Source organism: Mus pahari, chromosome 9, assembly GCF_900095145.1.
Source record: "Mus pahari chromosome 9, PAHARI_EIJ_v1.1, whole genome shotgun sequence".
In the NCBI taxonomy this organism is placed as follows: Eukaryota; Metazoa; Chordata; class Mammalia; order Rodentia; family Muridae; genus Mus; species Mus pahari.
Window position 1 is genome coordinate 91,454,411 of NC_034598.1, and position 17,023 is coordinate 91,471,433.

General features: G+C 40.4%; 1 protein-coding gene across 3 annotated transcripts in view; it reads right to left on the reverse strand.

Moving 5' to 3' along the window:
* Washc4 (WASH complex subunit 4) overlaps nt 1-17,023 on the reverse strand; it is a 51,132-nt gene that overhangs the window by 27,056 nt on the left and 7,053 nt on the right. For 2 of the 3 annotated variants that reach the window (XM_029542130.1, XM_021204722.2), the window contains exons 7-14: nt 13,970-14,052; nt 13,161-13,203; nt 12,664-12,767; nt 11,839-11,959; nt 9,645-9,768; nt 9,421-9,548; nt 8,014-8,174; nt 4,054-4,180 (exon numbers count right to left, since the gene is read on the reverse strand). In XM_029542130.1, coding sequence (XP_029397990.1) covers nt 4,054-4,180; nt 8,014-8,174; nt 9,421-9,548; nt 9,645-9,768; nt 11,839-11,959; nt 12,664-12,767; nt 13,161-13,203; nt 13,970-14,052 — 891 coding nt within the window. Of the gene's footprint in view, nt 1-4,053; nt 4,181-8,013; nt 8,175-9,420; nt 9,549-9,644; nt 9,769-11,838; nt 11,960-12,663; nt 12,780-13,160; nt 13,204-13,969; nt 14,053-17,023 lie in introns of those variants that run through there. The other variant, XM_029542131.1, reaches the window with a different exon arrangement.

The window sequence follows — 17,023 nt, forward strand, 5'->3', positions numbered from 1 at the left end:
CAGCCTGGTCTACAGAGTGAGTTCCAGGACAGCCAGGACTACCCAGAGAAACCCTGTCTCGAAAAACCAAAAAAAAAAAAAAAAAAAAAAAGAAACCCAGCTTTTCATACAGTATTTTGATGTTTTTCCCTTCCCTAGTTCTCTGCAGATCCTCTCTGCCTTCCTACCTACTCAACTTATATTTTTTTCTCCTTCAAATTAATGCAAAACAAAAAACCACAAAAACCAAATAAAACAAAAACGGGGAGGGGGGGATATGTACACATATAAAAACATGGAATTTGTTTTATGTTGGCCAACAGCTCCTGGACATGGGCCCTGAGTGTGGTTGATTTTTTTTTCCATTGGAAAAAAACTGATTTTCCTTTTGCTAGCAGGTATCAATAGCAAATATCTTCTTGGCTAGGGGTGGGATATTGCATCCACTTTCCCATCTCACTACTGAAATTCCCTCTGACTGGAAACTGTACTGGTCTTATGTATAATGCCATAGTCTCTGAGCTAACTCTACTATTCTAGCCTTCTCTTTATCAATACATAACACTATATTCTATTTTCCCTTCCTGGGGAGACCCTCCTCCTCCCCCTGGTACCTGACCTCTTAGTTATTCAGACACAGAACACATTCCAGAATTTTAAAATCTAGCATCCAAATAAATATAAAAGAAAATATACAATATTCATCTTCTAAGGGTCTGGGTTACCTCACTCAGGATGTTCTTTTCTAGCTCCATCTACAAATTTCATCATTTTATGTTTCTTAACAGCTGAGCAATAACCCACTGTATAAATGTCCCCATCTTCATTATCCATTCTTCTGCTGAGGAACGTCTATGTTGTATCCACTCCTGGCTATTATGACTACAGCAGCAGTGACCATGGATGAGCAGGCATCCATAAGTTAGAGTCCTTATTCCCAAGAGCAGATAGCTGGATCTTGAGGTTGACCGATTCCTGACTTCCTGAGGAACCACGCTGATTGGCTGCACATGTTTGCACTCCCACCAATGAATGAATGCTCTCCTTTCACTGCATCCTCAACAGATGAAATCCCAAAGTAGTTGTGATTTCTATTTCCCCGATGGCGAAGGATGTAGCACTGCTTTGTTTCTCAGCCATCTGTGCCTCATCTTTCCCTGCTTAGCTCTGTACTCCATTTAACTGGGTTATGTTCTGGATGCTCAGTTTTTTAGTCTTTATGTATTTTAGATATTAACCTTCTATCAGATTGGCAATTCGTAAAGATGTTTTCCAATTCTTTAGCTGTCACTCTGCCCCAGTGATAGAGTCCTTTGCAGTCCCTAAGCTTTCCAGCTAATGGACTTCCATTTATTAATCACTGGTCTTTGGGCTAATGCTACCAGTGTCCTGTCCAGAAAAATCCTTCTTGTGCCAATGAGTTTAAATCTATACTTTCTCTTCTCAGATTTGGGAAGCTGCTCTTATGCTGAGGCCCTTGACTCCCCTGTAGTTGAGTTTTGTACAGGATGACGGAATGGGTCTATTGCATTTTTCTACATGCATCCATCGCTTGACCAGCAACAACATTTGCTGAAGATACTGTCTTTTCTCCAGTGTCTATTTTTGACTTTTTGTTCAAACGAGGTGTCCACAGGTAGGTGTGTGTGAGATAATTGGGTCTTCAATTTGATTCCACTGATAATGTGTCTTTTTGTAGGCCACTACCATGCCATTTCTATTATCACAGCTCTGTACTACAACTTGACAACTGGCAGTTCTTTTATTATTCAGGATTGTTTTAACCATCCTAAGCTTTTGTGTTTCCATATGCAGTTGAAGATTGTTTTGTTCAATATCTACTTAGAACTGTGTTGGTATTTTGATGGGAATTGTATTGAATCTAAAGATTGCTTTTGGTAGAATGGGCATTTTTACACTATTAATCCAAAAGAATAGGTGGTCTTTCCATCTTCTGGTGTCTTCAATTTCTTTTCTTCACTCTCAAAGTTTTTATTGTATAAGTCTTTCACTTGTTTGGTTAGAGTTATCCCAAGATACACATATTTTTTAAGCTATTATAAAAGACACTGCTTCCTGACCTTCACTATGTCTGTCGTTTGTATATAGCAAGACGGCTGACTTCTGTGAGCTAACTTTATATCCTGCTACTTTGCAGGTTAAATATGTCTTATCATTCTCCGAATTTCCTCAGTGTCTGTTGTAATCCTCCCCTTTATGTCTAATTTTATTAATTTGGATCTTCTCTTTCTATCTTTTGGTTAATTTGGCTAAGTGCCTGATAGCCTGCTTCCTAACCACATGCAAGAAAGCACTATTCCAGGATTGACTATTTCTGACTAGTAAAGTGGCAAAGCCAGTTTCCCTGAACCTTACTAGCTCTGTGTTGAAGAGATGTGCTCAACTAATAAGGAATATAACGAAGGACAGTGTCCTGAGAGAGTGGCACAAGACTGAGGCTTGTGGCATACTCTAATTTTACCTTGTCAGGTAGAGGACTATCACATTAGACTGCACTTTTGTGCACCACTGGGAAAGCTAAATGCAGAACAAGAAATGGCAAGCATCCAAGGCAGGCAAGATAGAGAAGCCTTGGGCTAGTGAGATGGCTCAGTGTCGAAGATCCTGAGTTCAAATCCCAGCAACCACATGGTGGCTCACAACCACCTGTAATGTGATTTGACACCCTCTTCTGGAGTGCCTGAAAACAGCTATAGTGTACTTACATATAATAATAAATAAAAATAAATCTTAAAAAAAAAAAAAGCTTTTGGTGGGAGCCTTCAAGTACTTAACTGCTCATGTCATAAACAACCTGTTCGTCTTTACTGTTAAGGACAGAATACATAACACAGATGACTTTCCTAGTAAGAACCATTAGAAGAGCTTGGTAACACTCATGGAAAGCATCAAAGAGCTCACAGGAAAGTGAGGAAGTAAATGGTCAAGCTCAGGGGACCTAGAGCAGTGAGGCTGACATTGAAGCTGCTTCTCCACAGCCTCTGCCTCAGAGGCTTTGTCAGAAACAAAGAACAAAGGAAGAAACCAGCTCATGGCCTGATAAGAAGACAAAGATGGTGGCTAAGGAAATGGCTCAGTGGGCAACACATTCAAGGGTGCCCAAGTTCAGGTCGCTGACCCATTTAAAAAGCCGGGCACAGGGGTGCTTGTCTATAAACCTAGCCTAGGGGAACAAGCATCTCCCAAAGGGCTTGCTATTCAGCTGCTCCAGCTCAAACAGTGAGCTCCAGGTTCAGTGAGAGATTATCTCAAAAGGAAGGTGAAGAACAATTGAGGAAGACATCTAATACTAAGCTGTGTCCTGCACACACATCCACAGAATCTAGCACATCCACACACATACACTCACTCTCTCACTCACAAATCAAACAACAGCAGATTGAGGGAAAATATACACTGTTTACAAAAGACACACATTCCATGTAAGAAGCTACAAAAGCCACATGGAAGGCTCAGTAAAGACACATTATGTAGACATTGGCCAAAAGAAACTGTGCAACTGCGTTAGTATCTGACACAAATGACTTCCAACAGAAAGCATCACTAGAGAGCAGCATGTACTGCTACTTCCTGGGACGTGTTGATCTCTGGTGATGCTTTTTGTTGAAAGATCATTTGTGTCCGATATTAATACAGTTGCACACAGACTAAATACGTGTAATTTTTAAAATTAAAGATAAAAGAAATCCTCATGTATCTGGAAATAAAAGAGTATCTTTCAAGAATGCCCAAAGGAGCCCTGGCAAGCAGGTAATCACTTGCGGCCAAGTTTGATGGCCCAAGTGTGCTCTTCAGGACCTCGCCTTTCATAAACATAAATGTACGTACCCAGGGAGCTAGAGGCACTGACTCCCTAAAGCCCAGGCAATCAAACATGGGATCTTTGCAAGAGCAAGTGCTCCCACCCCCTGAGCTATCTCTGCAGCTCCTCATTCTGTTTAAATATAAAACATAGCCCCTCCTTTTCAGAGTTGTGGCCAAGTCTAACTTCTGTAAATTAAAAAGTCACAAATTTGAAATTACATCCAAAACATTCTAAGAACACACAACTACCTGTATGAAAACGTTACATCTGTTGGTGAGGTCTTCAGCAAATGTATCCATCCTCTGCTCTTTAGATAACATAGACTCCATCTTCATCATCCATGAGCTCACAAAGACGTAGTAAGATTGCACATCTCTAGCAAAGGAACACAAAAATATATGTCCATGTCTTATACTGACAAGAGTAAAATACTCCTTCCAGCAGTAATTTTATGCTCTAGCTTTCAAAAGGAATCCTATATACACACATAAGTTACTGAACTTAAAACTATGCAGTGAGTACCTATACAAGACAGACATTAATTCTAGCTGAGAACACAGCAGATGAAAACCCCTGGCACCATAAAGCTCAGATTCTAGGAAGGACAGTTACAGAATAAAGCAATAACAAAAAGGCAAAACCATCTTTAAATGTCTGGTGATACATCCTGGGGGGTGGCAGGGGGCAGACAGGGACACAGACCAGGGCCTGGGATAATTCTATAATTTTAAGTAAGATGATCATAGTGTGGTTGATTCTGAGCCATGATCTAACCAGATTAATAAGATGTGCAAAACAAGTATAAAACCTTAAGTCTTTGGGAACTATACTCCGGCTTGTTGAGTAATAACAAAAACCCAGGATAGCTAGAGTGCAAAGAGGAGCAGGAGGAGGGACAGAAAAGCAGATCAGACGTAGAAGGGGGTGGAAGAGTGGGAAGGGACTGGGGAAGGTCTTGTGGAAAGCGTGCACTAAGAGAAGCCACTGGAGATGAATGGTTTTAAGAGAATCACTATCATTTTGCCTAATGTGTTAAAAATAAGCCATCGTAAAGAAAACATCTATAAAGCAACTATAATAACACAGGAGGAAGAAGACAACATCTTCAAATGAGAGTAAAAACAGTGGGGGCAGAGGCTATCAAGATGCTCAGCAGTTAAGAGCACTTCCTATTCTTGCCAAGATCCTGAGTTCAGTTCTCAGCACCCACATGGCATCTCAAGGCCTCTGTGGGCACCTACACATACATGGCATACATAGCAGGAACATATAGGTTTTTGGTCTTAATGAAAAAAAAAAATAGTAAAAGAAGCCAGAATCTAAATTTAAAAGCTAATTTGAATGTTCACGCTATACCGACAACTATGCTAAACTTGACACAAATTAGTTCATTCAAACTCCATATTAACCTTATGCAGTAGTTAGAAAACTCAGGCCCTCAGGAGGACTTTAAGCAAGTATATACTCACCCCATGCCTGTCACTGGGACTGGAGGGGGGTTAATGGGGGGAGAGCTGAAGCACCCTTATTAGTGTTATCTGCATGGGTTACACTGAGCCCCTACCCAGATAAAGCGGGACCCATCACATACCCACATGTTACAAGTTCCTCACTCCCCTGCCTCAGTCACACAGTATCAGTCACACATTAACTAAATCTGCTTCCTCACAACTCAATACCTCCGCCTCCCTTAGAACCTTTAGGACATCCTGTTTTGTCCAACAGGACTGAAGCATCTTACACTTTCAGGCCCCTGCAGTGCTGGCTGTGAGTTAATTCTCTTGCCTGAAGAACCTTTCAATTCAGTGGGCCTCACTCTCTGCTCCCTTCTATCCCACTCAGTGTGTCTCTCTCCTTTCCCTCCCCAAAACCTAACTGTAGGGACTATGTTCTTCATTTTACAGAAGATGAAAATGCCACACAAAGTAACATGCCCTGCCCACATCAGGAGCCAGGATTCAAACCCAAATCTGGGAAGCTTCCCTTCACATGGCAGATACTCAACCAATGGCACATGGTTACACTGCCAGGATAAGCCCCAGCAGCAAACAAAGACAGCAAGAGAGGACAGGCCGGAGGGAGGAGGGACAGGGCAGGAGGGAGGGAGGTAAGGAAATGGAGAGGAAAGAACTCACTGTACTGTGTATGGAAGGCAGGTCACATGTAATCTCTAGCACTCAGGAAACTGGGGCAGGAAAAAAACAATTCTGACCATAGAAACGCATAATAAAACGTGCTCAATCAGCCTCGGGTTTGACACTGTGGATGAAGCAGAGCTTTACAGCCAGATGGCGGATCATCACTGCCTTTCAAGGATAAAAAAACTGAAACTGCTCAAGGTTCTAGCTTATTTTGTTGTTGGATGGGACGAACAGGAGGGATTCAATTATCAATTTGTTAGCTCCATTTTAAAGTATAAATTGGGGAAATACTAAGGGAAAAATAATCCCCTGCCCTGGAAAAAGCAGTGTCAGTATCTGCATAGGAACTTGATGGTCTCTGGAAAAGCTCAGACCTCCTACCCCTAAAGGCAGTTCTCACCCAGGATCAAACGGATCCAGGAATGGTGAAATGTAGCTGTGCAAAAACTCTGTCGGAGGAGTCAGGGGCACTGAAAGCAAGAAGCAGAAGACAGCTCCCAGCTCCCTTTCCACTTCTAGCAACAGAACTGCCTGCAGACAGCTGTCACTTCACACCTTCCTCTCAAGTAATAGGATCACCTGCCCCCATGTTTTCTAACAGCAGAGTGAATATTAGGTTTCTATGGCACAACTGCAAGGAAACTGGAAGGAAGAAACAACAAACCCAGCACCACCATCCTCTCAGCTCATGGGGCTCTAGCCTGACTTTACAGGAATGTGTTAAACCCACAAGGCCTACAAGTAGCCGGGGTAGTGGCATCCTCCCTTAATCCCAGCACTAGGAGACAGACACGGTGGATCTCTGAGTTCAAGGCCAGTCTGGTCACAAGTGAATTTCAGGATAACCAGGGCTATGCAGAGAGACTCTGTCTCTTAAAAATAAACAAGTAATTAAGTAAATAAATAAAAAAGCTTTGGGGTAAAATTCTGTCAGATAAGAGGTCTTGGAAAACATTCAATCTCCACCTACTATAACTTCCTTCCAACAGCCTCTTGAGCACACAGCTGTGCACACTTTGTCCACACAGCCACATGGCAGACACTGAAGTACGAGCTCACCAAGCTCACTTCTCTATGCCTCCATCTCCTCAGCTGAAGTCATGGCAAACAGCTGAGAGAAGCACGTGACACTTTAAACTTAATGGATGGCCTGGCTGTGCCACCTGCTGTTAAAACTTCAGGTTTAATCTCAGTATTCCAGTTTTCTCAGGAAATGGCAATCCCAGGAGCAGGAGTGTCTGTTGCACAGGGTGTTCCTACTTACTGTGTCTTATAGATGAGACCAGTGAAGTATCTGGAGATCCCTGTGACCTAACAGTGAAATTAGTTATGTTCATTTCTTCCCCATGAAGATGGGACAGGGGCCATGACTCAATGTTACAATCTTTTGTCCAAAGCCTGATGCATTTCCAAAGGTCCACACTGCTGGCAGCTATGTTATCCTTACCTGTCACTGTCTCTTCAAAGTCTAGTGAAGGCCTTCTAGGTAGAGCCAGAGAGGTCAAATCTGCTCCCTCCTGAATCTGAATGCCTCATACACATTCAGAGACACCACTACATTTCCCCTCAGATTTCTCTAACAGCTTCAGCAGAGAAGGCCTGCTTCCCAGTCCTCTAATATCATCATCATCCCGCTCTTCTCAGGAATTAGTTTGTGGTCCTCTTAAAAGGTAACACTTTCTGGGTTCTCTCTAGCAACACACACACTACACACACAAAACACACATACACACACAAAATAGTTTTGTTTGAGTTTTAAGAAAAAAAAAGCAAAGTTCTTGAAAAATCAACCTGGGGACTGGAGAGATGCTTAGAAATAGAATTTGCCATGCAGGCCTAAGGACCAGAATCTGGATCCGAGTACCACACAGTAGGAAAGAACCAGCTCCTGCAAGCTGTCTTCTTTAGCACATGCACACCCAGATACACTAAATAAGGTAATAAATAAATGTGAAAGACAATACAGAAACTGTTAATATTGTCTGTTATTATGTATTATCTTGTGACTCAAGTACTTTCAGTATCAAATATCTAAACATGTTTTTACAGTTGTTTTATAAAACTTACTTGTTAAGTGACTGAGCTTTCTGCTGTAGGAAGGTATCCCTGTGTATTTTAATGGCTTGAAGACTTTTTCTGTCTAGAAGTTTGGCAGCTGCTGGCATTTTATGAATCAGAAAATTATCAGGAAACCAAATAATATTAGCAGTTAAGGTGATGGCTGGCACCTGAAGGGAAGGAAGAGGGAACGTCATAGAACGCAGGCCCAATGATGTTGTGCTGAAGAGTGTTACAGCACAGGGAAGGCAGCTCAGAAAACACAGTTACCAAAATCTCAGTGTGTTACACAGTGTGTCTTCCCCTCACACTTCTTGTAGAAAGAACAAAAGCATTCCCAGTGGGTGCTGAGCACAGCAACTTTATTCTGCCTAAATATTAACATGCACACAGACATACACACAACAGATTTTACAATAATTAATAATTCATAAAGAGCAAAATGAAATTCAACCTTTCATAACTTTACTGCCAGGGCATATTAATGAAATAGTAGGAAAACAAAAAACAACAAAAAAAAAAACCTTAACAATAGCTAAGGCCTCACTGTCTGTTATTATTTGATAGTACTAGACACAAACTAAGTTTCAATTCTGAAACTGGGTGTCCTATCATGGAAATAGCAAAGATGAAAATAACAATTTAATGAGGGCAAAGGGGACAGCCAAAGGAAGGCCATGGTAACAGTACTGACAGGATGTTAACCTGACAGGGCATGGGTGCACTCCTGCAATGCCAGCACTCAGGAAGTTGAGGCAGAAGGATGGCTGAGACTCAGGCAGCCTGCACTGCATAGCAAGACCCTGTCTCTTTTGATATAAAAGAAATAAAACAAAGTTAATATGCACACACACACACTAAGAACACACACACATATATATAGAGATAGATAGATATGAAAGTTATTTTCGTTTACCGTATTTGCTCATTTCAAGAACATTTGTACTGTAAAACAACAATATCATTGCTTTTATTTTTGCATGTGCATGTGTATTGTGTGCATATATGCCTTTTCATATGTGTGGGTACACATATGTGTGCACATGTGGGCACTGAAGCCTATGGTTGATACTAGGTGTCTTCCTCCATTTTTCTCCACTGTATTAATCCAGAGTCCTCTGACCCATGCTAGGTAGTATCAGAAGTTAGAAGATATACCAGCCTTGCATAGCACTGCTGGAATTAAAGGCAGGCTGCCATGCTCGAGTTCTGGGAGGTTGGTTCCCAGTCCTCATGACGGATGGCAAGCACTAATCCTCCATGAACCACACACCTCCCCAGCCCTATTTTCTTTTTGACACAGTTACATCTCATAAAAAGTAACTTATTTTTTAATAAACTTTTTGTTAGCTCTTTTAAATATCTAGCTTTATTAAAATTTACATTGCAAACTGAAAATAAGTTTCAAGTTCTTACCTTCTTACAAATGTCCAATAAAGACTTATAAAACTTTTTATCAACAGTTCGAAAAATCTGAAAGTGCAGTACAAAGAGCCCACAAATTCCAACATACTTGTCTCTCTGGTCAATTTCAGAAGGTTCACCTGATAGAGAAACACAGTAAAAATACAACAGATAAAAGTTGAATTCTTAAGGAAATGTAAACTTGATAAATAAGTCAAAGAAGAAATTTATATTACCAAGCTTGGCTTCCACATTTGCAAAAATTGAGCGAATGCTATGTGCAAACTCTTCTGCAAAAGTGCTATTTTTCGACACAGATATTCCTCCATTGAGAGAGTCAAACTGCTGTTCGATACAGGCCTACACAGGAAACATTTGAACAGAAATTCAGACTCTCAGTAACAAGCTATCAAACACCGTGGTAAGGCGAAACACTTCTGTACTCATTGTAATTATCAAACGTGGCTCTCGTGTCCTTTGACGGGATACATGCATGTACTTATATGAGTGTCAGTTATAAGGCGCTCACAAAACCTCAGAGATGAATAGAAGGAATCAAGGCTAACAGACTGGAAAGGAGGGTTTGGGGTTTTTTGAATTTTTATTTTTTTATTTTTTTATTTTTTTTTTTTTTTTTTGAGAAAGGGTCCATGTAGCCCATTATGTAGACCAGGATGACTTCAAACTCAGAGATCTGCCTCCCAAATGCTGGGACTAACATTGTATTCCACCCTCCCAGCTGAAATCATTTTTAAAATTTTACAAGTTTGAGTGTTTTGCCTACATGTATGTCTCGGCACCACAGGCATGCACTGCCTACAGAGGCCAGAGAGGGTGCCAGATACCTTGAACCTGGAGTTGCTGACAGTTGTAAACCACCATGTAGGTACTGGGAATCAAACCCAGGTCCTCTTCAAGCCAGCACTCCTAACCACTGAGTCATCTCTCCACATGCAACATCTTGTTTAAAGAGTGCCACCCTTTAGGAGGTAGAGGTGTGTGTGTGTGTGTGCGCACAGGGTCTCACTCTGTAGCCCAGGCTGTCCTCATATTTATGATAATCCTGTTAGACCTTTCCTATGCTAGGAGATAAGAGGCACAGTCACTGCCCAGCTTCTCGAATACTGTATGTGTAGAAATGTCCCAGGAAAAAAGAGCTAAAATAACATTTTGCATCTAAGAGATTACTAGTTTTTATATCTAATAGAGAAACTGATTTTAAAAAGAAAGAGATGGGGCCAATCTATCAAAATTTGGTGTACTGGGTAGTTTTGTGTCAACCTGACACAAGCTGAAGTTACCACAGAAAAAGGAGCTTCAGTTGGGGAAATGCCCCCATGAGATCCAGCTGTAAGGCATTTTCTCAGTTAGTGATCAAAGGGGAGAGGCCCCTTGTGGGTGGGACCATCCCTGGGCTGGTAGTCCTGGGTTCTATAAGAGAGCAGGCTGAGCAAGCCAGTGGAAGCAAGCCAGTAAAGAACATCCCTCCATGGCCTCTGCATCAACTCCTGCTCACTGACCTGCTTGAGTTCCAGTCCTGACTTCTTCAGTGATGAACAGCAACGTGGAAATGTAAGCTGAATAAAACCCTTTCTTCCCCAACTTGCTTCTTGGTCATGATGTTTGTGCAGGAATAGAAACCCTGACTAAGACTTGTGGTAAAACCAAAAGTCACGTGACGCAGACAGAGTTGATGGAACGGAATTTCTGGCAGCACTGTGAGGGTCTATCCATAGAATGAGGAGTGGTATGTTTTTAACTGGTTTCAGTGCATTTTATTTAGAAGGCACCCTATCTGTACAGCCAAATCACATCCACTGGTGCAGGAAGAACTAACTCAGCATTTCTATTGTTTGCTTCGGGTTCTGAGTTGCTCCTTTAGAATTTTAGGACCCTGAGCATGCCAAGGAAGCAAATGCTCTACCACTCGGCTACACCTCCAGCCCTTCAGACTTTTTAAAGGGAATCTTAAAAACCTAAATCTAGAAGCTAGTAACAGACAATATTTAATGCAAATGATTATGCATTAGACTTCGAAACCCTTAGATTTTTGTCTTTGTTTTCTTTTGAGATGGGGACTCCTATGTATCTCAAGGTGACCTAAAATTCACTTTATACCAGAGGCTGGCCTTAGTCTTGCACAGCCTCCTGTGTGATGCAATTATAAGGGTACACATCACCATGCCTGATTCGATTTTATATTTTTGCACAGTTTAATTTTAAAGCTCTCATTTTAAGTAACTTTTTATTTTATTTATTACTATATATTGAGTTATGCTTTAATATACTAATAGTGACTATTTTTTAAAAGCCAAAGCACTTTCTAAGAAAAAGAAATTCAAACGTATTCCACAAAAGTGTCCTACTGTAGTTCTGATCTGCACCAACCTCTAAAAATACATATGCTACGCCTGATACAGCTCCACTTACCTGGAATATCATTCCATCAAGTAACTGCCCTTCTAGCTTCAGCAAGAACTTCTCAAAGGGCTTTAATTTTTCTTCCTGAATCCCAAATTTCGAAGGGTTGTGATGGACAGATTTCAGCAACCTTGTAGAAGATTTAAAGAAAGATCTTACATCTACCTAACAAATTCTTAAAAGTTAAAAATATTCCAAGAAAAAAATATGTATGTATTATTATTACTTGACTCTTCACACAGAAAATGTAAATGGAGCAACCCTAATAAAATGTTTATCCTTCTCTTTACTCCCATAAGTTCAATTGCCTATTGTTCTGCATATACCAAACATTTAGTGACTATCTGTAAACTGAATAAAAATGTAAAAGACTGTTCCAGGGTGTTTAATAAAATGTGTGACACAAACCTTCACTTGAACAGAATACAGTAAAAAAAAAAAATTATAACCATCCTGCAACAGTTTGAGAACAAAATAGCACTTTTGGGGCTGACTGTGTTCATGAAAACATTGGACAGGGCCAGAGCAATACTTGAGTGCTTACAGAAGAAACCTGAGTCTGGTTCCCAGCACCCACATCAGGTGGCTCACAACAGCCTATGACTCTGGTTCCAGGGAATCCAATCCCCTCTTCTGTGCAGACACACATGAAGACAGAGAAACATAAACACATGTACATACACACAAATAAAAGTAAATATTGGGCATGATTCCTTTTCAGTATAGAGCTCTAGGTCTTTTAAAGAATCAGAATTAGTATTCTAATTTTTACTACTAAAACTAGCACATGAGCTGTACAAAGCAAAACAACTAAAAACATTTTGGTTGGCATACCTTTTGTACATAGTCCAGTGGTCTTTCAGAGTGACATGATTATCAATAATCTCATCCAGGGTAAGTAAAACTGTTAGCAGTTCTCCCAAGTGCTCATACATAGTCTGTCAAAAAACCTTTAATGATTATCATTTAGTCACTAGTTAGAAGTCTCATGTGAACTTTTAAAAAAAACACATTGGGTTAATTATTAGTAAAAGGAGGCCTCAATTGGTTTATTAAGATACAGATCTGACCCTCAAATGGTACCACCAGCCTAAATCGAGTATATTTCACCTAATATTTCCTCCATAATTGTGATGCTAAAGATTTGTTTATTGACAACAGAAAAGCTGCAGTGGAGCACTACTGGGGAAAAGTATGAGTGCCAGATCACAGCAAGTGATGGCTCGTCAACTAGACAGACAACAGGGACACAGAGACAGGGTGGCATGCTAGCATTAGTATATGTCCTAATTGGTCAAACCCCTAAGAAAAGTAGAAAAATTAACTTTTACCTGAAAATGAACTCCAGTTGTCTCTATAATTTTGGGTCCTATCCTATAATAAAATAACATCCAAGTTTAAATACAGGCACATACACTCTTACAACTGTAGCATGCATTTATTGTAAACTTGCAGGCACAAGCCAGAGCAGTGCCTGGGCTACCCTTGCTGTGCCATCATGGGTTGAAGACCTGACAACGGGCCAATGAGTAACCTTGCTTTTTAAACCTAAAGAATGTGCCTTGGCATCAAAGTAGAAGGAAAAACTTAATCAACTATTGGAATTTCTCAATTATCAACTACAATCTTTTACTCTATCAGAACTGGCATTTGGGAAAAGACCCTTAAGCACACATCAGACTCGTTCTTCAGTTCTCACTCTAACTGAGAAGCAAGGCATCAAACTTCTAGGGCTATACCACAATAATAAGCCACTTTTCGTTCAACTTTATATCCTATACACGAAAAGTCACGTAACTTTATGAAACAGCAGAGAACCACTAATGTACACAGGGAAAAAAAACAAACAAACACATGTGTGATTAATTCTGCATCAGCTCTTTTCTATGGTGAAAGGTCTTTTAAACTTATTTTGCCAATATTTTCATTCAGACAAAATCAGGTTCATAAATTTGGTAAGAACAGAATCTCACTTAGCTATAAATACACACATTAAAAAAGGACACAACATCCAGTAGTGTCTGAACATCTTAAGCATGTATACTGAATAAACAAGTAATAAATTATTTCTATTAACTATTTTTCCAAAAAGTCCTTACTACTATTTTATAAAAAACGGACTAATTCTACAGTGCATTACTTGTTGCTGATATACAGGGCAGCCAGCTGATGGATTACATTCATCACCACTTCGTAGCATCTCATAACAAAGCAGGACAGTTCCTGAAATGACATGGTGAATACACATTACAAGACTGCTTTTTCAGTGTTGGGATATTTAGATTGGATGCTGTAACACAACCAAAGCTCTATTTATCCTGCAGCCAGAGCTCAGAATCCCTCAAGCAATTAGCACTTCTCTCCCTTCCTGCAGGCCAGGTCATTCCTCCCTCTGCTACCCCTGTATTTCACGATTTCACCATTTTCTGAGTCACTCATGCAGTTCAGCTCCTAAATGGCAGGGCCAATCACCCATTCCCTGTAAGTGAATGAAGATCTGAAGAATGAAAATGGCTACCAGCCTACAAGTGTAACAAGGACAGAAAGCAATCTCCATAAGTCACTCTACATCACTTCCCTTGTCATCTTTTGTTGTGTTTTTGTCAAAACAGGGTTTCTCTGTGTAGCCATGACTGTCCTGGAACTCGCTCTGTAGATCAGGTTAGCCTCAAGCTCAGAGATTCACCTACCTCTGCCTCCCTCATACTTAGCCACCACCACCCAGTTTGTTTGTTATCTTTAATTACATATATATACACACACACACACACACACACACACACACACACACGGCTGGAGAGATGGCTCAGAGGTTAAGAGCACTGACTGCTCTTTCAGAGGTCCTAAGTTCAATTCCCAGCAACTACATGGTGGCTCACAATGTCTGTAATGGGACCCAATGCCCTCTTCTGGTGTGTCTGAGAACAGCTACAGTGTACTACTCATATACAGACTATAGCTTGGCACACACAAGTACATATCACTTACCCCAAGAGTATTTATCAGTTATTATTAACTCAGATCTACCATAGCTAGACTTTCTGACAATGTTTTTTAAAGCTCTCAACTTTTAACCTTATAGAACAAATTTCCATCTAAAATACTTAAAACCTTATTAAACCTGCATTTATTCTAAACTGTAAGCCCTGAACAATAATATTCATTGTTTTTTATGTATTAGTCTCCCCCACCAACAAGAGCAGTTTCCAACACACACACACACTTACTTCATGGAATACATTAGATGATGTCTGGACAGTGAACTTTTCACACAACTATTCCTGAGACCTAGACACAATTTAAAGTCTTCGAACTTTAAAGAGGTTTTTTTCATACTTTTTTTTTTTTTTTGCTACATAGGCCAGACTAGTCTTGAACTCATGATCCTAACTCAGCCTTTAGTGCTGGGAGTGGTACAATACAGGCATCTTGAACATGCTACCTAACAGCCTGTAATTTCAAACAGCTTGTTTTACATTTGTTATTAAACTTCTGAAGGTTAAATGGTAACAGGAAGATAAAAAAAACAGAAAGCATGGCAAAAAAGCAGAAATCAGTGCAGATACAGAAAGATTCCTTGAGACAGAAACAGAAATAAAAAAAAAATCAATTAAAAGATTGTCAGATGGTTAAAAAAAAAAAAAAAAAACAAGCCAGAATCCAGATACAGCCATTTGCTCCTTTCCTTCTGACACCTGAGGGGCATCACTAGCTCCAGGTGCTGTTCTAAAGACACTGTTCTTGGACAATCAACATATAAGGCACTCTCGCACACATACTGTGGCACCACACTGCTGTACAGAACATGACTACCTGAGGTCTTAAAGGAATGCAAGGAAACAACAACCGAAAGCCTGAAAGAGTGGACAAAGATACACTGAGAAAGTGAGCTGAAACACAGATACAGTAGCCATGTTACCCTCAGAGAAGACAGCAAGGCACTAGCCTGTATAAGCTAAACACCCTGGTCTAAATGCTCCAGACCACAAGTACTGCAGACTGCAGAGTTTTCTCCATTCAAGAGTATCTGCACATAGGTGATAAGATATCTTAGCCAGGAAATAGAAAGAAATCTAAACACAAAACATATAGTCTATAAGTAATTACCTTGGGGTTCAGAATTTCCATTGGTGATGTTTTATTAGTGTTCAAACAATTTTAGGTCTTGTAGCATTCCACACTAGTGTAGCATCATCAAAGCTTTTGCCAATACAAGTAAAATAAGGGTCTATGTAACATGTTGGACATGCTAACTTTTTTTACTGCAGTAACCTTCTTACTATCTAAATGTATTCCATTATGAGTTATATATGCAAATATATATCAATACCATTTACTTTTCTTTAAAAGGGGGTATTTCACATAAGTAATTTGGTACAGAGAAGCTGAAGGTTAAATGAACAAAACAGAAAGGCAAGCCAGAGGAAGCAGACTCCACCCCTACACCAAGGAACAGATCATGTTTGCTAGACTCTAGGATCTTGAATCACTAGCCCCTAGAAGATTACAGTACAATGGCCAAAAGCTCAATTTATTATACATACCAAATACAATATCACCAACAGAAACACATATTTAATAAAAACTCACATTCAGTGACTCTTCAAACCGAATTTCTGCAGCAGCCTTCCCCTATGTAGCAGACTTGCCGTCAGGTTCTGACAACGTACAGGAAAGCAGCAAAGGCTGTCCTTCCCAGTCCCTCCCTGTTTCCATCAGATAATCTACTAGTTCACCCCCTCAGTGGCAGCTCACATCAGAGAGCTGGACCGCTTCTTTCAGCACTCTCAACCTAACCTCAAACTGCTTTTCAGAGGTAGCTGCAGCCAACCAGGGCCATGTCCTCAGAAGTGTGAGCGCTAGTTACATGAAGATTATCTCCCTAAGCTGCCAAACTTGATCTCACAAACATAACCATTTTTCTTTTGTCCCATGATGAGGAAATGTGACCTGCTTCTTCCGGAAGTCTTCACTATTTTGTTCGTCCAGCTTTCCAATTCCTGTGTAATCAATCATGTGTGTATATGTGTATGTGTTTGTGTGTACATGCATAGTTTATAATAATAACAAAAATAATTCAAAAAAGTCTAGTTTCAGCCGGGCCTGGTGGCGCAGGCCTTTAATCCCAGCACTCGGGAGGCAGAGGCAGGCGGATTTCTGAGTTCGAGGCCAGCCTGGTCTACCAAGTGAGTTC